Consider the following 22177-nt stretch of genomic DNA (forward strand, 5'->3'; position numbering starts at 1 on the left):
CTCCTATACCCTGCGAAGCTTCGAATGTCTCCGTCGAATGCTCCACGACAGGTTTTTCTTTCAACTTCAGAAGCGAGAAAATATCTGGAGGAGAACTTCCCTACTGCTACAGACACCGGTCTCTAATAAATGAACGATTCTGATCGTGTAAGATGGTTCTCGATCTCTTAAACCAGAATTAAAATCTGGTTATTGGTGTAGGTTTATCCTATACTTTATACTTAAGTTAAAGCGTGTTTTCGTCATATTAATTGTTCTGCCTTATACACTTTAACCATTATACTACATACTTGTCCATTAACTTTGTTCCTTCGAAGGTATATTTTTAATTCCTTGAAGGTGAATTTTTCTTTGATTAAGATGGTGGTTTTTTGAAAAAGATTTTTGGTTTTGCTTAAGATGGCGTTATTTTTTTCTTTCTTTCGTCTTCTTCCTACAATGCATCGCTTATCATAGCTTAAATATTTTTTGTTTTGTCTGGGCTAAAGCCCGATTCACAATTTTTTTTTAATGACTTTATTCTTATTTTTTTTACAACTAACTATACTTAGAAATATGGTTTTTAATATAGCGATTTAAGTTGGGCTGATTCTTTTATATATATCCTTTATATATGGAGTGTTCTTCAGCTGACATGGGGGTAGAATTAGTCTTACTTTTTCCTTTTTTAAGTCGTATTTTGGCTTTTTCTCTTTTTCTTGGGAGGTGGAGGGATGGTCTGTTTTCTAATTCTATTTTTTTTGCATCAGTTTGTGTTAGTTTTTTTATTTGGGCTGTTTTTGAACTTCAATTATGTCTGTGTTGTCGTCACTTCCGGGTTTACTTTTGTTCCTCTTCCGGGTGCATGGGTTTATAAGTTGGTTAACCCTTTCTATACCAAAGGGTTGATTTTAGAATTATGGCTCAGACCATTAATTTTGTGTCTTGGAATACTAATGGTTTAAATCATCCAATTAAACGAAAGAAGATTTTCAAAGTATTCCAAAGACTTAATGCTCATATCATTTTTGTACAAGAAACTCATGTGAGGAAGGAGGACAAATTTCGTTTTTTTAGATTTTGGCGGGGTCAACAGTATCACACAAATTCGAAAGCTAAAGTAAAAGGAGTTTCAATTTTTATTGACTCTTCTATTCCATTTGTTCAACATGATATTTTTTCGGATCCGAATGGTAGATTTTTGTTAATTATGGGTTTACTTTGTAATAAAAAGGTTGCTTTGGTTAATGTTTATGCTCCAAATGTGGATTGTCCAGACTTTTTTAAGTCCTTATTTACCTCTTTACTCAATCTAAATGAATATAAGTTAATAATGGGTGGTGACTTTAATTGTTGTTTAAATCCTCTGATGGATAAATCTTTATCTATTCAGACTTTACCTAATAAGTCAGCCACTTGTATTAACTCTTTTTTGACTGACAATGGAGTTTTTGATATTTGGAGATTTCGGCATCCTAAAGACAAAGAGTTTTCTTTTTTCTCACATGTTTATCACTCTTATTCGAGAATTGATTATTTTTTTGTAGACTCTTGTTTTATTCCATTGGTAAACGGTTGTAACTATGATATTATAGCTATCTCTGATCATGCTCCATTATTACTTTCTATGAAATTTACGGATACAGCTTCTAATGCCAGACAATGGCGATTTGACTCTACCTTATTGCAAGACTCTGACTTTATAAAATTTATGGAGGAGCAGATCGACTTCTTCTTTTCAACTAATTCTACAGATGATATCTCCGGCGGAACACTTTGGGACACTTCTAAAGCGTATATATGTGGACAGATTATTTCTTATTCTGTTGGTTTGAGGAAACGTACTAAGATGGAAACTCTTTTATTGGTTGATAAAATTAAAGAGATTGATAAGAAATATTCGATTGCTCCTAGTAAGGAGCTTTACAAACAAAGGGTTGAACTTCAAATGGAACATAGTTTATTACTTACATCCTCAATTGAAAATCAATTAATGAAAACTAGATCTGATTTTTATATACATAGTGATAAATCTGGTAAACTGTTAGCTAGTCAATTGAAGAATGCTTTGGTTAAACGTCAAATCACTAAGATTTGTCAGTAGAATGGGAATCTGACAGTTAATCATGATGAGATAAATAAGGCATTTCAAGACTTCTATACCTCCCTGTATCAATCTGAATTTCCTCAAGATCATAATACCATGTCTGATTTTCTTGGGAAATTAAATTTTCCAAGATTATCATCAAATGATCTTTTAATATTGGATACTCCCATTACGGATGTAGAAATTAAAGGGGCTATTTCCTCAAAGAATTCTGGGAAAGCACCGGGTCCAGATGGTTATACAGTTGAATTTTTTAATTTTTTTTCCGCTACTCTTTCCCCTTGGTTATGTAAGGTTTTTGAGGAAGCCATTAGATTGGGGAATTTGCCACAATCTTTTTATAGAGCTTCCATTTCTCTAATATTGAAGAAAGATAAAGACCCTACTAACTGCGCTTCCTATAGACCTATATCTTTATTGAATGTAGTCTCCAAGATTTTTTCCAAGTTACTGGCATCTAGATTGGAGAAGGTATTACCCAAAATTATTTCAGATGATCAAACTGGTTTTATTAAAAAGCGCTATTCTTTTTTTAACATTAGGAGATTGTTGAATATTGTTTATACTCCCTCACATGACACTTCAGAATGCGTGATTTCATTAGATGCGGAGAAAGCATTTGATAGAGTTGAATGGCCTTACTTATTTAATGTGTTGGAGAAGTTTAATTTTAGTCCGATATCATGGATTAAATTGATTTATCATACTCCAGTAGCCTCAGTGTTTACCAATAATCAAAGATCTTCCTTTTTTCGCCTATTTCGGGGCACGAGACAAGGATGTCCTCTTAGTCCATTACTATTTAACATTGCCTTAGAACCTTTGGCAATTGCCATCAGACAATCACAGGATATTTTGGGTATTAATCGTGGGACAGACATTCATAAGTTATCTTTGTATGCAGATGATTTATTACTATTCATTTCTAACCCGGAGAAATTCATCCCAGCAGTTTTATCATTATTGGTTCAATTTAGTGAGTTTTCTGGGTATAAGTTAAATCTTAATAAAAGTGAATTGTTTCCTTTGAATAAACGGGTCACAAATTATGGAAATTTACCTTTTAAATTAGTTAATGATTCTTTTACTTATTTAGGGATCAAAATCACAAAAAACCATAAAGATTTATTTAGATTTAATTTTTTACCCTTAATTGATCAGATTAAAGGTTTGTTTACTATGTGGTCACCTTTATCTTTATCCCTAATAGGTAGGATTAATGCTATTAAGATGGTTATTTTACCTAAGTTTTTATATATTTTTCAAGCGATACCAATTTTTATCCCGAAATCTTTTTTTACTAATGTTGACTCTAAAATTTCTTCATATATATGGCAGAATAAAAATCCCAGGTTAGGTAAAATATATTTACAGAAGACAAAAAAGGAAGGCGGGTTAGCATTACCTAATTTCAGATTTTACTATTGGGCAGTTAATATTAGATACTTGTTATGTTGGTTGAAAGAAGGGGGTGGATCTTTTGGCCCTCGTTGGGTGAGTTTAGAAACTAAATCTGTATCAGCTTATGCTCTGGGTTCTATTTTAGGGACTTCTCTCCCTTTTGCTCTTTCTAAATTGCCGAAATGAATTGACAACCCGATAGTTAAACATACTTTGCGTATATGGTTTCAATTTCGGAGATTTTTGGGTTGACTCAATTCCTTTCAAATAGTCTTATTGTATCTAATTGTTTTTTCCACCCTTCCATTATAGATCAAGCTTATTCGGCTTGGAAAACTAAGGGATTACTAAGATTTTCTGATTTATTTTTGGATAATTGTTTCATGTCTTTTGAGCAATTATCCAAGAAATATAACTTGCCTAGATCTCATTTTTTTAGATATTTACAGATTAGACATTTTTTAAGTTCTATACTCCCTACGTTTCCAAATTTTGTGCCTTCAGATATTTATTTGAATTAGACCCTTTTCAAAAAGGGCTTATTTCAAAACTTTATAATATAATTATGAAGATACGTTCAGAGCCTCTTTATAAGACTAAAAAGGATTGGGAAAGAGAGCTTAGTCTTATTATTTCTAGTGAGAATTGGGATAGAATTCTTCAATTAATTAATACATCATCGTTATGTGTCAAACATTCATTAATACAATTTAAGGTCGTACATAGGGCCCATATGTCCAAGGATAAATTAGCTCATTTTTACTCTCATATTAGTCCTATTTGTGATAGATGTCAATCTGAAATTGCGTCTGTAACTCATATGTTTTGGTCTTGTTCATTTTTGGAGAAATATTGGAAAGATATTTTTGATATTATTTCTGCGGTTTTGAATATTGATTTACAACCTCATCCTATTACCACAATTTTTGGTTTACCAATGTTAGACTCACTGCATTTATCTTCTTCTGCCCATCGAATGACTGCATTTCTAACTCTGATGGCTAGAGGATCTATATTGTTGAATTGGAAGGAAATTAATCCTCCCACTGTATTTAATTGGTTCTCTCAAACTATGTTATGTTTAAATTTAGAAAAAATTAGAAGTGGTGCTTTTGAGACTTCTATTAAATTTGAAAAGTTATGGAGACCATTTATTCAACATTTTCATATGATGTAATATGACCCAGTGCCAAGTTCATTTGATTTCCCAGCTTTTAGCTTATGTATGTTGAGAGGACCGGAAGTGACGGCATTGATGAATATTTATTTTTGTGAGATATTATAAACAACCCCCTTTTTTTTCTCTCTCTCTTTTTTTTTGCTTCTTTTTTCTTCTATATTAATTATTAGTTATTAGATTAGTAGATTAGCTAGTTTTGCATTATATATTTTTTTCTTTCTTTTTTCTGTTTTTTTATCATATATTATGAAATATTTAGACTTACCATGTTCATACATATATTTTACGGCTTATGTCTTGGTAAACTCATTTATATTGTAACTATTATGTATGTTTCTTTTCAAATGTAATGGAATTTGTATGTTGGTAATTTCTTTATCAATATATCATTTGTATTCTGTCCATATTACTAATAATAATAAAAAGATTTAGAAAGAAAAAGAAAGATGTCATGTCAAATCTTTGCAAACATCTAAGGAAGAAGAGGCAATATCGTGCTTTCTTTTAATTGCACTTACATGCTGAGTCAAGGAAAGATCCTCTGAAATGATACCACCAAAGAATTTAAAGTTGCTGACCCTCTCCACCTCTCCCCAGAGGAGGACTAACTCATGGACTTCCAAATTTCTCCTTCTAAAGTCAATCATCGGCTCCTTGGTCTTGCTGAGAGTGAGTGAGAGGTTGCGGGCCTGAATTATAAGGATAGCTTGGATCATTCATCTTGAAGTGCAGGAGAATGATAAGTGGCCTCATAAAATTTATAAAATCATGAGGGGTACGGATAAGGTGGACAGTCATAGTCTTAGCCCCGGGGAGACCAAAACTAGAGGGCACATATATAAACAACTGAAAATCTGCAGATGCTAGAAATCCAAGCAGTAGACACAAAATGCTGGAGGAAATCAGCAGGCCAGGCAGCATCTATGGAAAGGAGTACAGTCAACATTTCCGGCTGACCCGTGAACTGTACTCTTTTCCATAGATGCCGTATGACCTGCTGGGGATGGGCAAGATTTAAAAGAGATATGAGTATCCTGTGTGTTGGGGGGGGGGGGCCATGGTTTATTCTGTCTGTTGAAAATTGCTCTATCTTCCTTTAAAGCAAGCAGTGCACATAACCATCGGGAAGATATGTTCTGCGTGCACCTTTAGCTAAGTATGTTTGTTGAATGTATGTATATTGAATATTCAGCTATGTCGTTTCTGTACCTTGGGGAACATGAATGTGTGGTTGAATTTTTATTGTCTGTAAATAAATGACTAATATACTTATTCGCAGTCAGTGTTTTCTGTCTCACTCATCCAACCAGTGAACATGATTCAATGTTACACTTTGATGCAGCAAGCAGAATCTGGCCTTTTGAGCAGCAGAGCATTTCTTTAAAAGGTTATTTAAAAGAGTGGACCCTCAATATGAGAGATGCAGAGTCCCAGGGTGGACAGATAGTTGTGAGGGCTTTGGAAGTTTTACGAACCTACTGATGGGCTATGGGATGCTGGTAGATTGGTCAAACTAGTTAGAATTCACTGGGGTTGAAATGGGACACCATTTTAGTTTCCATACTAAAATTGTTGGGTTTTCTCAGGAGAAAGGATAGCTGGCTGGTTGCTTCCTAGCTGTTTAAAGTGATTGTAAGACATCAGTATAAAATGACAGCGAATCTTTAGAATGAATTGGAAAATCTCGGTCAGCATTGTGTTATTCTGAGAGAGTCACTAATTTGCAAAGTTAGAGGATAAGAATATAGAGATATCTTGTCAGTTACTGAAGTTACAACACTTAGTGACTGTGTGCTGAGCAGGTTGGTAGCCCAACCCTGTTAAGGTACAAGCTATGATGAGGCAGGGCAATGATCCTACTGTGGACCTGGAGAATGAGGATGTCTGGCTGGATGATGAAAATGAGGGAGAGGGAGTAAAGTAGAACCCTCGATTTAATCCTTGAGATGATCGCACTCTCCCTTGCACATCCGAAACCATATAGAGCAGGCCAGTGATCACTCATTCCCACACTCACTGTGAGGTCATTGGCCCGTGGTTTCTTCCTCTCAGGCTGTGGAGGATGAGGATCAGGAATATGTAGGGGATGGTACCTTTGAGACAACAGAGATCACAGAATTCAACCCTAAGGAATTAGCGAGTTTAGGGGTTAGGTACAGACAAAATTCTGGGGTGTCTCTGGCTGTATGGTTATTGAGGATATGGGATGAGAGAGATATGTACCAGAGTGAGTCTATCTAACAGAGAGATGGGTGCTTTAAGGAGCTTATCATCCCCACATACAATCAATAACACCTTGAGAATGCTGTTTGTTTCCCCTGAGCATAATGCATCACTATGGGATTGAGTAACGGCAGCGGTTAAACTGAAGTTATCATGCTCTTACAGAATCAGATTTAATATAACCGGCATATGTTGTGAAATTTGTCAACTTTACGGCAGCAGTACAATGAAATACATGATAAATAAATATAAGGAAAAGAAACTGAGCTATGTTAAGTGAGTATATATATATATATATATCTATTAAATAGTTAAGTTAAAATAAAGTGTAAAAAAACAGAAATCAAAAAATGAGGTAGTGTTCTTGGGTTTATTGTGCATTTAGAAATCAGACATCAGAGGGAAAGTAGCTATTTCTGAATCACCAAACGTGTATAGAATAGAATTTAAACCACCCCCCCCCCACCCCAAGTGGAATGACGCACAGTAGAGGAGGGAACTGAATGTCGACACCAGCGGACTCCTATCATAGAATTATATTGCATTAGTGGTAGCCCAGCAGAGGATAATGAATTAACTTCTGGAATGATAGGACATATGGTTATGACAGAGGCTTTTCCAATAACTGGACTCTGGGAATTGAGGAGTCTAATGGCTGGGGGAAGAAACTGTTGCACAGTCTGGTTGTGAGAGCCCGAATGCTCCAGTACCTTTTGCCAGATGGCAGGAGGGAGAAGAGCTTGTATGTGGGGTGCGTGGGGTCCAGGTATTCCAGGATTAAGTGAAAAACTAATGAGATGGTATCTTCTGCAGAGATGTTGCACTGGTAGGCAAATTGGAATGGATCCAAGACACTTCTCAGGCACAAGTTCAATAGCTCAACAGTCCCATTTAACATCAGAGAAATGTATACACATTACAACCTGAAATTGATAAGTTTCAAAACCAACATCTCAAAACACTGTGGATGTAAGTGCCACTGGATGATATTCAATGAGGCCAGTTACCACGTTCTTAAACACCTGAATAAGTGAAGTCTGCTTAAAGCAGGTGGGTACCTCAGACTGCTGAAGCGCGAGGTTAAAGATCTCAGTGAGTCAGTTGATCAGCACAGGTCTTTAATACTTGGCTAGGTACCCTATCTGAGCCATGTGCTTTTCATGGGTTCATTCTCTTGAAGGCTGTGCACATGTTAGCCTTAGACAGAAATCACAGGATCATCGGGGACTGCAGGAGCTCATGATGGTTCCTTCATGTTTTGACAAAGCAAGCATAGAAGGTATTCAGCTCATCAGGAAGCGAAGCCCTGTTGTCGCCTATGTTGTTCAATTTTATTTTATAAAAGGTGTTAGTATTCAAGCCCTACCATAACTGTTGAGCATCCTTTGTTGATTCAAGTTTAGTCCAAAGTTGCCACTTCACCTATGAGATGGCTTTCCAAAGAAAATACCTGGACCTCTTGTAACTTTCCTAGTAACCACACTTGAATGCCTCTGAATTGGCCCTCAGCCAATTGTGGATCGCATGGTTCATCCTGGGCTTCTAGTTGGGGAAGACGCTGAATGAATTTGTGGAGACACACTCATCTACCACTATTTTTATGAGGTCCGTGACAACCATCCTGTAATTATTCAAATCCACAGATGAGTCCTTGAACACAGCCCAGTCCACTAAAGCAATTCTATAGCTGCTACTCTGCCTCCTTTGTCATCCTAATCTCCTGAGCTTTGCTCTTTAGCCTCTGCCTGTATGCAGCCATGGAAAGGACAGCCAAGTGATCAGATTTTCAAAATATGGTGTAGGCATGGAATGGTAGGTATTCCTTATCTTAGTATAACAGTGGTCATCACAGTGTTGGGACCTCCGATGCTGTAGGTTACTTGCTTATAGTAACCGGGCAGGAATTTCTTTAAACAAGCCTGGTTGAAGTTCCCGACTATGATTTGAAATGCAACATGATGGATTGCTTGGTGTTTGCAGATGACTTCATGCCGTATCTCAAGTGCCTGATTATAGCCAAACACTGGTGAGGATCGTGAACGAAAACACCTTGGGTAAATGGAATGGACTGCATTTAATCATAATGTGTTCTAAGTTGGGGGAACATGAATTCGACAAAATCACCAGATCAAAGCATCACAGAGAGTTTATAATGAAACATACATCCACCTTTTGCCTTTCTGAATCAGCAGTTCAATGCATCTTGAGAATCAAGAAACTTTCAGATCTTATCACTGTATCCGATGTGCTAGCTGTAAGCCATGTCTTAGTCAAAAACAGAACACACCAATCTCTCATTCAGCAATCTTACCCTCAGGTCCTCAATTTTGTTCTCCTGCAGCTGCACGTTTGTTAACAAGATAATGGGTGTAGGAAGTCTCATTCCCGTATTTCAGACTGGCTTAGAGCTTCCCCCCCCCCCCCCCCCCACTATCCTGTCTTGCTTCTAGCCATGGCGATGAACATTTGTTTGATTAAAGGCGCTGTACCTGCTTATTTGAAAGTTTAGCCCTCTGACTCCTTCAAAAGAGCGTGAAATCTGTAGCTCATTAAGTCAATTTAAAAGTACATTGCTTAAAAGGGAAACTACATGCTGCAGACTGAAGTGAGAGAAATTGAAAAGAAATATACTTAGAAGCATTATACATACACCACTTAACATTGCCATGGTTTAGTGGCACCATCTTGTGTCTAAAAATAGAAAGATGGCTCATGTTAAATTGCTCCAAGAAGGTGCATCAGGGAGGGCTTCAGATTTTGGATTATTTGCCTCTCTTCAAGACTGGAAGGACCTGTACAAACTAGATGATTTGCACCCGAACTGGAGGGGGACGAATATCCTTGTGGGAAGGTTTACTAGTGCTGCTTCAGGAAATTTAAACTAGAGTTGCAGGAGGGTGGGAACCACTGCCTTTCCTTCAACAACTTTCCTTGTAACCTCCCTGAAAAATTCCAAGATTGTTAGACTGAACCTACCATGCACAAAGCCATGCTGACTATCCCTAATCAAACCTTGTCTATCCAAATACTAGTGCATCCTATCCCTTGGAATGCCTTCCAATAATTTTCCGACTACTGACATCAGGCACATCAGACTGTCATTTCCCACTTATTCTTAGAGCCTTTCTTGAACACAGAACAACATTAGCTATCCTCCATTCCTCAAGCACCTCACCATGGCTAAGGATGTTTTAATATCTCAGCCAGCACCCCTGCACCTTCTGAAGAAGGATCCCACAAGGTCCTAGGGGACACCTTATCTGGTCCTTGGGTCATATCCATCCTAACTTGCCTCAAAACAGCAAGCACCTCCTCTTCTGTAAACTGAATATGATCCAAAAACTCACTACTGTTTTACCTCAGTTCTGTATGTCCATTTCCCAACTAAATACAGATGCAAAAAATCTATTTAAATTCTCCCCCATCTCCTTTGGCTCCTGGCATCAATGACCATGCTGATACTTAAATCAACCAATTTGCCCCTTGCTATCCTCTTAATATATCCTTGGGATTCTCCTGTCTGCCACAGCATGTTCATGCCTTTTTTTTTAGCCCTACGGATTTTCCTCTAAGTGTTCTCTTGCAGCCCTTATACTCCCTGAGAGCCTCATGAATTTCTTCCTCTACCTGGTATGTACCTCCTCTTTCTTAACTAGGACCTCAGTACCTCTTGAAAACCAAGGTTCCCTAGACCTGTTAGGCTTGCCTTTTAGTCTAACAAACTCTACCCAAACATGATGGAGGGAAGATATTAAAGGAAGAGGAGTGGTGTTATTTATCAGGGGAAATGTCACGTCAATACTCAGAGTTCATACTGGAGGACTTGTTTAGATAGATATGAGGAATGAAAGAGAGATGATGACATTAATGAGCTATAATATTATAGACTTCCAAAAAGTCAGCAGGATTTAAAGGAACAAATATTTGGAACAATAGCAGACTGTTGCAAGAAATATAAAGTTGTGATGGCAGGTGATTTCAATTTTCCATATTGACTGGAACTCCAATATGTAAAAGGGCTGGATGGGATACAGGTTGCCAAGTGTGTTCAGGAAAACTTCATCAAAATACGGAGGTCTTAACTATACAGCACAATACTAGATCTTTGGGAAAGAGGCAAAAGTGATTGTAGTGCTTATAATTCCCTTCATTTCAACAAAGGAGAAGCATAGGACTGGTCCTCAGATTAATATTCTAAATTGAAGGAAGGCCAATATAGATGGCATCAGAAGGGATCTGCCTGCCTGGTAGATTGGGATAGGTTCACTTCTGGCAAAGAGATACTTGGTAAGTAGGAGGCCTTCAAATTTGAAATATTGAGAATATAGACTGTTTGTTCCTGTTAGGATAAATGACAAGGCAAGCAGGTTTAGGGAATTTTGGTTATTGAAATAATACTAAGGCTGTAGTAGAGAAAAAAAGGAGAGGTGTATATCAGGTAAAGGCTGTTAGGTTCAAAAGAAGTGCTTGGAGTATAAGAAATGTAAGGGAACACAAGAGAAATCAAGATGGCTTAAAGAGCACATGAAGTTGCTCTGGGAGATGAGGAGAAAGAGAATCCCACGGGCTTCTGCAGCAATATTAAGAGCAAAAGGATAGCAAGGGACAAAAATGACCCACTTTAAGATCAACATAGTCATCAATGTATGCAGCCTAAAGACATGAAGGAAAACCTTATCTGAATTCTTTGTGTCTGCATTTACTCAGAAGACAGTAAACATATCTGACAGAAAATAAAAATAGTGTGGTCATGAAATGTGTCTAGATTATGTAAGACAAGGTGCTTGCTGTCTTGAGATGATTTAAAAGTGGATAAATCCCCAGGATCTAACAAGGTATCCTCTTAAACCTTTAGGGTGGCTAGTACATAAATTATAGGGCTCTGGTAGAGATATTTAAAATGTTCTTAGCCACTGGGGAAGTACTGGAGCTCTGTAGGATGGCTAATGTTCCATTATTTTAAGAAAAGCCCTTAAGAATAAGCAAGGAAATTATAGGCCACTGAACCTGACGTCAGTCATAGGTAAATTATTGGAAGGTTTTATGAACTGGACACACTGGAGGCTGTGGTAGAACAAAGGATCCTACAGGAAATCCTGGCAATTCTGGACAATGTTTCTCATCCTTTGCATGCCACCTTGGCTGAGCAGTGGAGCACTTCACCAATAGACTAAGACAACTGCTCCAAAGAGTGCTATATTCTTACCTTCAGCCAAAAGGCTCTATAATAAATCAACCTATAGCCCTCCTGCTAGATTGTTTCAGGTAACTTAAGAGTTGGGAAAATCTACATGTAGATGGTGATTATAAGTTGGCATTGGACCAAAAGATTTCCATGATGTTTGTTATAGATATGTGAGACTTCAAAAACAAGCATGAACAGTTAAATTCAATGCACTACAAAACAAGGAGTGAAGAAGGCCAGCAAGAATGGAAGAGTGACAAATGACATGATTTTAAACTGAAGCACATGGAAGAGTATTGGAAATATTCGGAAGAAGAGAAAAGCCCTTCAAATTTGTGATTTGAAACTGCAGCTGAAACCAAACAGGAGTGCTGACAAGAGTGGAGTCAGCCAGTCAGCAGAACTCATGTGGATTGACCTTTCACTAATTAAAAATATTTACATACTCACCTAAGCAGTCCAAGAAAGTAAGACTTGTCCAGAATTTGACGATGTGGTCCTGTAATGCACGTAACTCAAAGATAATTTCCTAATCTTAGCATAGCACATTAAAAGAAAAACAGCAAGAATCTAAGTTTTTAAAACTCTAACATAAGTCAGAACAGGACTTTGAATCCAAGTACAGCAGGTTAAGGTTCCATTAAGGTAAAGTGAGGAAGTAAGTTCAATAGATCTGGTTAATGCTGATCCAGAGCTCTATCAAACTTACTTAAAAACAACTAATTCAATTGCATCCTTCAATAAGAGAACATGCTGCTTGATCTAAACATGTGACGTAGCACATAGGGAAAAACACATTCAATCCACAATGATCTTCTCATCAATTCCAACTGCTTGCAGATGTTTGCATCCCTATTCCCTGCCCTTTCACATGCCTATCCAAATTGAGTATTCCAGGTACCTACCAGTCATGTAAAAATAATTGTTCTCCAGCTAATATTAAATCAAAGATAGCCATTTTTCAAGGGTGAAACTACCTATCGTATCTAATCCTGCCATAATTTTATCATCACTTTGACTTCTACTTTGGACACACAAGAGAAAACAATTTAAGTTTGTCCAACCTCTCTTTATTGTTAACACTTATCAATCTAGACAACATCTGGTGATCCTCATTGCACACTCCAAAGCACCTATAGTACCTCTTTCCTATACTTTGACAACCAGAACTACATGCAATATCCCAAAGTGGACTAACTAAAGTTTTATACAGCTGCTGCATAACTTCATGACTTTTATACTCAATATTCAAATCAAAGAAGGAAAACAACTTGTACACCTTCTTTACCACATTATGCACTTGTGATGAGACATGTACCCTCAATCCCTCTGGATGTCAATCAGATTCTCACTAATTATAGTCATAGTCTTACAACACAGAAGCAATCCCTTTGGCCCAGCTCTTCGAAGGTAACTATTGCCAGCAAACTTCTTCCATCTGCTCACATTTGGCCAAAAGTCCTCTAAGCCAGTGGTCCCCAACCACTGCTCTAAGCCTCTCCTAACATGTACTTATCTATATGGCTTTTAGACCAAAGGGGTTGATTGTTAATGTTCCCACTTCTAACCACTATTTCTGACAGTTCACTCGGAACACATCCCACCCTTTGTGTGAAGAATTGCCCCAGATGTTTGTTTTAAATCCCTTGTCTCTGATCTTAAATCTATACCCTCTTGAATTTTACCACCTCCTGCATGGGGGGATAAAAGACTGCTTTCACTCTGTCTGTACTTCTATCAGGTCACCCTTAAACGTCCTATGTTCCAGGGAATAAAGTCTTAATCTATGCAAACTTTCCTTGTAATTCACACCCCCAAGTGCAGACAGCATCATGATAAATCTTTATACACTATCCCTAGCTTAATAGTATCTTTCCTATAACAGGCTGACCAAAACAGTACACAATACTCCAGATACTTCCTCATCAGCAACATCACTTCCCAATTCCTATATTCAATGCTCTGGCCGATGAAGCCTTCTTCAGCACCCTAAGAGATTTTAAAAATTAAAGATGAGCTTTTTGTTACATGCATTTTAAAATACAATGAAATTGGTGAGTTGTCTCCCCTCTCACTGTGAAATGGGGACACCTCTTTTTCTCTTATTTTTGAGAGAGAGAGAGAGAGGGAGAGCCTGTGGTATGTCGAATTACCGGATGAATGAGTAATCTTCAGGGTACTGCAAGTCTGTGTCTTTATTGATGCTTTGCTGCACGCCTGAGTGTTCGGTGGAGGATGCCGATGCTTTTTTGCCAGTGGGGGGGGGGGGTCATCACATTGCTGCTGCTTATGTGTGGGAGGGGTGAACTGGGGGGGGCTTTGGGGTTCTGACATTTAACTGTCATTCATTCTTGGGGCACTCCTCTGTTTTCATGGATGTTTGCGAAGAAAAATAATTTCAGGATGTATATTCTGTACATTGCTGTGACATTAAATTAAACCTACTGAAGCTATTGAAATGTGTCATTTGCATCAATGACCAACACAATCTGAGGGTGTGCTGGGCTGCTCAAGTGTCACCATGCTTCTGGCACCCAAATATGCTAACAACTTACAAACACTAACTCTAAACCATATGTCTTTGGCATCTGGGACTCTATCTACTAGAAATACTGCTTTCAGCAAACTATACAATTGCACAACTAGGTTCCCCTTATTCCATAACACTCCACAGGTGCTACCATAAAGGTCCTAGCAGCAACGCTGTGGTACATCAATAGATACAAGCCTTCAGTCTAAGAATTAACTCTCAGCTATCACCCTCAGCTTCCTGGCACTGAACCAATAATTAATCTAATCTCCTCCCAATTCCCATGCAATCGAACTTTCCAAACTATCTTACCATTAGGAACCTTGTCAGAAGCTTTGGTAAAATCCACATAATCAACATCTACCTTGAGAAAAAAGATTTGTCAGACATACTCTCTCACTTGCAAAGCCAGGTAGACTGTCTAAAATCAGACCATTTCTCAAAATATTGGTAGATCCTGTCCCTCAGAATCCCCTCCAGCAACTTGCACGCCACTGATGTCAGACATGCTGGCTGTAGTTTCCTGTCAGGATTTTGACACCCTTTTTAAAACAATGCTATCATACTAGCCACTCTCTAGTCCTCCGTAACTTTACCAACAACCAGAGATAAAGGAAATATCTCTAAGAGTCTCTGCAATTTCTTCTACAGCTTCCCACGTTCTGAGAATGTATCAGGTCAGACACTAACCTTTGGTATCCATCTTCACAACATTTTTAAAACTAATTGAATTATGATCACTAGACAAAGAGCTTACCGCCAGACACTTCCGCCACTTGCCCCACCTCATTCCTCAGTACTGCACCCCCTCTAGGTGTTCACCCCATATATTGATAAAGCAAGCTTTCTTAGACACATTCTATAAATTCCACTATGTCCAGGCCTTTTACACTATGGTTGGCCCAGTCTATATTAGGGAAGTTAAAATCTCCCACTGGTACTATCCTATTATGTCTACACTGTGCTGCAATCTCTCAATATACAGTATCTGCTCCTCCAATTCCTGCTGACAAATGGGGGGGGGGGGGGGGGGCATAGCAACACAATACAATCTCATCAGAGTGACTACCCCCTTCTTTCTTTAAGTTCTACCTATATAGATTCATGGGATGATCCCCAATGATCTTCTTCCCTCAAGACCATTGTCACATCTTTTACCATCAAGGAGGAAACTCCCCCTCCTCTCTTACCTAAACCTCTGTTACACCTGTAGCAACTGTATACTTGAATATTGAATGCCGAATGAGCCCTTCAGCCATGTTTCTGTTATGGCCATGATATCTGAGACCCCAAAGTCAATCCACACTCTGAGTTCATCCACGATACAAGTTTAGCAATTTAAACCATTGGTCTCCCTTTACTGTGCTCCTATCTATCATGATAATTAAAATGCTCTAATTAGCTACTGCATTATCTCCTAGGCACTGTAATAGTGCCCCACCCCATCCCCTGACACACTAGATGAAATCCTCCTGAGCAGCAACCCTCACACTTTTGATTTCCTGAAGTGCATAACCACACACCTTTCCAGATTAAGCTTCACCTGTGATTTTTCTGTCCAAATTTCCAACTGATCTATATGCTTTGACAGTCAAATCCACAACCCTGCCAACTTTCATGTCACCTGGAGATATGCTAATCAGGCTACCTATGTTTTCAATATCATTAATCACAAACAATCCAGCATCCATCCTTGCAGAACACCACTGATCAAAGAAACACTTCTCCAAGATTCTGTCTCCTTCCAAGACAATTTTCTATTTCAATCTAACAATTCACTGTGGATCACATGCGAGTTAATCTGGACCAACCTCTCAAGAGAGACCTTGTCAAATGGTCACAAAACCAATGTAAAGAAACACCTCTGCCTTATTTTCTTCAATGTCCATCCATATTTCAAGAATATAAGTTACATATTTTATTAATCACTTCCCAAAATAATGCAGAAAGGATAAATGATAGCCTACCTTTAATTCCAGTTTTCATTCCACTCAACCCTTGCTGAGTTACAGGGCGATCTGCAACTTTAATCTGAGCAGAGAGCACACCACCAGACATTACCACTCCACCACGTGTTCCAAGTCTTGCTGTACCAGGAGATACCTAGAGACAAAAATGAGCACAAGTTTGAATTAGGTCAGTTCACGGCCTCCTCTTGTGCCAATATGAGGCCACATATTGAGGGTGGAGGAGCAACACCTTATATTCCGTCTGGGTAGCCTCCAACCTGATGGCATGAATATTAATTTCTCATTCCTTCCTTCCCCCTCATCTCTTCTCACCTGCCTATCATCTCCTCCTTCACTTTCTCCAATGGTTCACTCCTCTCTCCTAAGATTCCTTCCTCTCCAGCTCTTTATCTTTCCAACACACCTGGCTTCACCCATCCCCTTCTAGCTACTCTCCTTCTCCTACCCTATCTTTTTATTCTGGCATGCTCCACTTTCCTTTTCAGTCTTGAAGAAGTCTCAGCCTCAACTATTAATTCATTTCCCTAGATGCTGCCTGACCCAAGTACCTCCAGCATTTTGCGTGTGATACTTAAGATTTCCTGCACCTGCAGACTTTCTCATGCTTGTAAGTTTGAGTTCTCGCTTTACATTATTCATGATAGTAAGCAAATTCCACAGTATATCAATTAAAGACTAGAGTAATGTTGCTCATATTTTGAATACTGTAGAATCCAGTGGGCCATAATTTAATAAGGGCAGCTGTTTATTTGGGACAACTCTTAAAGAACAAAAATTAAATCAAGAAAATAGCCAGGATTCCCTTCATTTATTTGGGATGCTATGCCACTTAATTGGAGAACAGTTACTGAACAGTTTCAAACTAGCATCAGTTACACTTGTGTGGCCACTGGATACAACTCCATGCTTTGAGCAATCAGTTTTTAAATAGTGTTAGTTGTAAGTGTTTGTGTTCAAAAGGCACTGATTTTGTCATTGATAGCTGGTGAGAAATAAGCAGAAAGCCAACTCAGAACTATTTTGCGCATCATAGTTTCAAGCATTCAGGCTTGGGGATGCTAGAAACAGCCAGGAGTGAATAAAAAATGATTTCATTACTTCAGCACTGAACAGCATTCAAGGATTCATTTTTGAATCTCAATGAATACATATATTTGTCAATAACTTCATTAAAACCTGTGTGGATGAATGTGTACCTCTGAGAACATATCCTACATTCCTGAGTCAAAAGCCATCAATGAACCAGGAAGTTCGTAGTCTGCCAAGGGCTAGATCTATGGTATTCAAGTCTGGTGATCCAGCTTTGTAGAAGAAGCCCAGGTACGATTTACAGAGGGCACTCTCAAGAGCAAAAGAAGAATTCCAATTGAAATTAGAGGCAGAATTGGATGCATATCAACTCTGGCAAGGTTTGCAGGCCATTACTTCCTACAAAGCATAACCTAACATCTTGAATGTCAGTGATGCTTCACTCCCATATATACTCAACACCTTTTACTCTCATAAAATTACAGCTATGAGGATCCCTGCACGATCTAGTAACCCTGAGACCTCTGTCACAGAGGCTAACATCAGAGCATCTTTCAAGAATAACCTGGTAGGCTCTGAAAACCTGCGCCAACTAACTGGCTGGTGTGTTCAAAGGCATTATTAATTTCTCATTGCTACAGTCAGAAGTTCCCACCTGCTTCAACAGGGTAACAATCATACCAGTGCCCAAGAGCAGAGGGAGCTGTATTAAGAGTGCAGTAGCACTCTCATTTATGGTGATGAAGTGCTTTTGAGAGGTTGGTTATTGCTAGAATCAACTACTGTCCAAGCAAAAACCTGGACCCACTTGCACTTTGCCTATTGCCAAAATAGGGGTCGACAGCAGCTGTAATCACATTGGCTCTCCACACAGCCTTGGATCACCTGGATAATACAAAAATAACTATGTCAGGATGTTAATTATTGACTGCAGCTCAGCGTTTAATTGTTCATACAGTTCTGATCAAAAAACTCAAAAACCTTGGCCTCTGTACCTCCCTCTGCAACTGGAACTTTGACTTCCGCAGTGGAAGACCACAATCTGTACAGATCGAAAATAACATCTTCAACTCATTGGTAATAAACACTGGCACACCTCAAGGATGTATGCTTAGTCCACTTCTCTACTCTCTCTACACCCAGGCACAGTTGGAATGCCATGTATAAATTTGCTAATGACGTAACTATTATTGGCAGAATGGTGACAATATGTACGAGTGAGGTAGATCAGCTGGTTGAGTGGTATCACAGCAGCAACCCTGCACTCAACATCAGTAAGATCAAAGAATTGATTGTAGACTTCAAAAAGGGTAAGACAAGGGCACCAGTCCTCATCAAGAGATCAGCAGGGGAATGAGTGAGAAATTTCAAGTTCTGAGGTGTCAATGTCTCTAAGGCCCTGCATAGCGATGCAGTTACAAAGACAGCAGCTGTATTTCTTGACAAGTTTGAGGACATTTAGTATGTCACCAAAGACGTGCAAATTTCTACAGATGTACCATGGAGAGCATTCTAATTGGCTGTATCACCATCTGGTGTGGGAAGGGCACTACAAAGGATCAAAATAAACTGCAGAAAGTTGTGAACTCAGCCAGCTCCATCATGAACACTAGCCTCCCCAGCATCCATGACATCTTCAAGGAGTGATGCCTCAAACAGGCTGCGTCCATCATAAAGGATCCCCATCACCCTGGACATGCCCTCTTCTCATTGCTACCATCAAGAAGGTGGTACAGGAGCCTGAAGACACATACTCAATGATTCAGGAATAGCTTCTTCCCCTCTGCTATCAAATTTCTGGATGGACATTGAACCAATGAACACTACCTCACAACTTTTTTTTCTTTTTGCACTACCTAATTTAACATATACATATGCTGGTGATATTAAACCTGATTCTGATTCAACAAATTAGGAATTATGAAGAATTTGAAGGTACCCACAATCATTTTGAAGTTACAATGAAAATGTTAAGGTTGAAGGATGCAATTGTCTAAAGCATGGATGAAGTCAGTCCATTACCTGCTCTAGACGTGTGCGCTAATTTTGTTCATTTACAGTCTATCTTAAGAATACAGCAGATGAATTCTTCCATTGATAACAATTAGGAACTTACACACAGTCTTATAGTTCTGTAGTGTATTCTGTATTTCATTTAAATACATAAATTGTTACTCAGTTAAATGGTAGTTGTCTTTTCTATACCTTTTAACTATTTCCATGAAACTGTATCTAATTGGGACAGTTGCTTAATTGGGCCAAAATGTACAGCTCCCATTGTGTCCCAATTAACTGGAATTCACTGTATATACTATAATCAAAGAAAAGAAATATTATATAAAAATACCAGACCAGGTCAAATTTATACATCAAAGTGAGAAGGGAAAACAAATGTATTTTAGACCATAGGATCATAAGATATAGGAGCAGAAATAGGCCATTCAGACCATCAAGACATGTCTGTCATTCATCATTGCTGATTTATTTATTTAGCAATATGGCACAGAGTAGGCCCTTCCAGCCACGCCACCCCAGTAACCACTGTCAACTCAATAAACCCTAAACTAATCATGGGACAATTTTACAATGTCCACCTAATCTTTGCACTGAGGGAGGAAACTGGAGCACCCAGGGAAACCCACGCATTCCATGGGGAGGACGCACAGAGTGTACTTACAGAACGTCACCGGAATTGAACTCTGAATTCCCTGAGCTGTAATAGTGTCACACCTACGGCTACCATACTGTGGTGCCCTCATTATTATACCTTATTTATTATCCCTCTGAACCTCATTCCGCTGTCTTCTAATAACCTTTGGCATCCTTACTAATCAAGAACCTATCAACCTCCGCTTTGCACGTATCCAGTGACTGGCCTCTATAACATTCACTTGGCAATGAATTTCATAGATTCACCACACCCTGGCAAAAGCAATTTTTCCTCATCTCTGTTCTGGATAGATATTCCTCTATCCTGAGCCTTAGCCCTCTGATTGTAGGGTCCCCTACTATATCAACATCCTATCCATACCTGCTTTATGTAGGCCTTTTAATATTCAATAAGTTTCAATGAGATCACCTCTCCCTCATTCTTCTCATCTCCATGCCCAGAGCCATCAAACATTCCTCACATGTTAACACTCATTTCTGTGAACTTCATCTGGACCCTCTCCAATGCCAGCATATCTCTTCTTAGATAATGAGCCTACAACTACTCACAATACTCTGAGTGCAGTCTGACCAAAGCCTTATAAAGACTCAGAATTGCATCCTTGTTTTTAAATTACCTTAGATAATTAGAAAATATATACAGAATTAAAATGACTAAAATCTGACTGACATTTGCAGCTTGACTGGTCGTGTTGTGAGAATAATGTTGCAAGATAACTGAGGAACAAAGGAGGGTTTGGTGCATGAGAAAGCTGCTTGCGTAACCACTAATCCAGGATGCCTGGCAATGATCAGCGTACTATGTGATAACGAATATTTAACAAGCTGCCCCAGACAGTGCTCAGGGCTCACTTGATTACAGATTTTCCAGGCTCTATGAGTGGGGGCTCTGTGGTATTAACTGAGATGCAAGCTTGCTAATAAACAGTATGTAGTCTTAAGTAAACTGCGTAAGACAATTATTCCCTTGGTCTGAACCTAAAGCCCTCTGGCAGATCGACAGTAATACTTCAGAACATGATTATTTACTTGAGAACATACATATTTACAATATGCGACTCAGATGAAGGATTGATGCTGCGAGGAGATGAAAAAGCAGCAACGCTGCCAGGAGGGAAAATGCCAGGCATTGAAGAGATACGGTGGAGGCAAGCAGGGAGATGGGGGGGGGGGGGGGGGGTTGCACGAAGAGAGAGCCGCGAGAAGTAGGTGGAAGGGAGGATCTGGGTGAAGGGGTGGACAAGATTAGAGAGCGAGGACCGTGGTAGGGAGACTAGGCATGGTTGACGGATGGTAGGAGGTGAGTGAGAATTGGTAACGGCAAGACAAAAAGGCAAAGATGGTTGCATGTAGCAGCACCTAGAGTATGATAAAGCTCTGGGTTCAGAGTGGAGTGTGCAGCCGCGAGGCTGCAGAGAGAATGCATGGAGGCGAGTGCAGAGTAGACAATGGTGAAGGAGAAGATGACAGTGAGCGATCTCTCATGGCTCCCCCAAAAAAAACCCCGACCACTTACTCCCGTGCTGAGCCTCGGTGCAGTGGGGGGAGGTCGGGTGCCGGTGGCCGGCCTGCCCGAGACGCCTTTGGTAACCGGGCGTCCATCACTAAAAAGCTGCTGAGAGTTCGCCATTGACCACACTGCCGTTTCCTAGCAACGTTGCACAACTCTCGCGAGTCCAGCGCGGCTGTGCGACACTTCCGGTTCTTAAAAGTTAATTTTGCCAGGTTGGCCATTCTCGTGCAGTATCCAAAAAAAAGTGGTAGGATTAAATTATCTTTTATCCACTTGACCACTAACTCCCCTCCCTGCTATATGCAAAAGACATAGGAGCAGAATCGCGCCATTCGGCCCATCGAATCTGTTCCGCCGTTCCATCAAGGTGATTTATTAACCCTCTCAGTC

The 22177-nt window shown here is 39.2% G+C and overlaps 1 protein-coding gene across 1 annotated transcript in view; it reads right to left on the bottom strand.

The window, feature by feature from the left end:
- The window catches only part of ift74 (intraflagellar transport 74), a 202998-nt gene extending 181077 nt beyond the window's left edge, over positions 1 to 21921 (bottom strand). Inside the window, exons 1-3 of the mRNA XM_059974915.1 lie at positions 21791 to 21921; positions 16573 to 16708; positions 12526 to 12574 (exon numbers count right to left, since the gene is read on the bottom strand). Of these exons, the coding sequence (XP_059830898.1) occupies positions 12526 to 12574; positions 16573 to 16708; positions 21791 to 21904 (299 nt within the window). The 5' untranslated portion in view covers positions 21905 to 21921. The remainder of the gene's footprint in view (positions 1 to 12525; positions 12575 to 16572; positions 16709 to 21790) is intronic.
- Between the last annotated feature and the right edge of the window lie 256 nt (positions 21922 to 22177).

The sequence above is a fragment of the Hypanus sabinus genome, chromosome 7, assembly GCF_030144855.1.
Source record: "Hypanus sabinus isolate sHypSab1 chromosome 7, sHypSab1.hap1, whole genome shotgun sequence".
Taxonomy (NCBI): domain Eukaryota; kingdom Metazoa; phylum Chordata; class Chondrichthyes; order Myliobatiformes; family Dasyatidae; genus Hypanus; species Hypanus sabinus.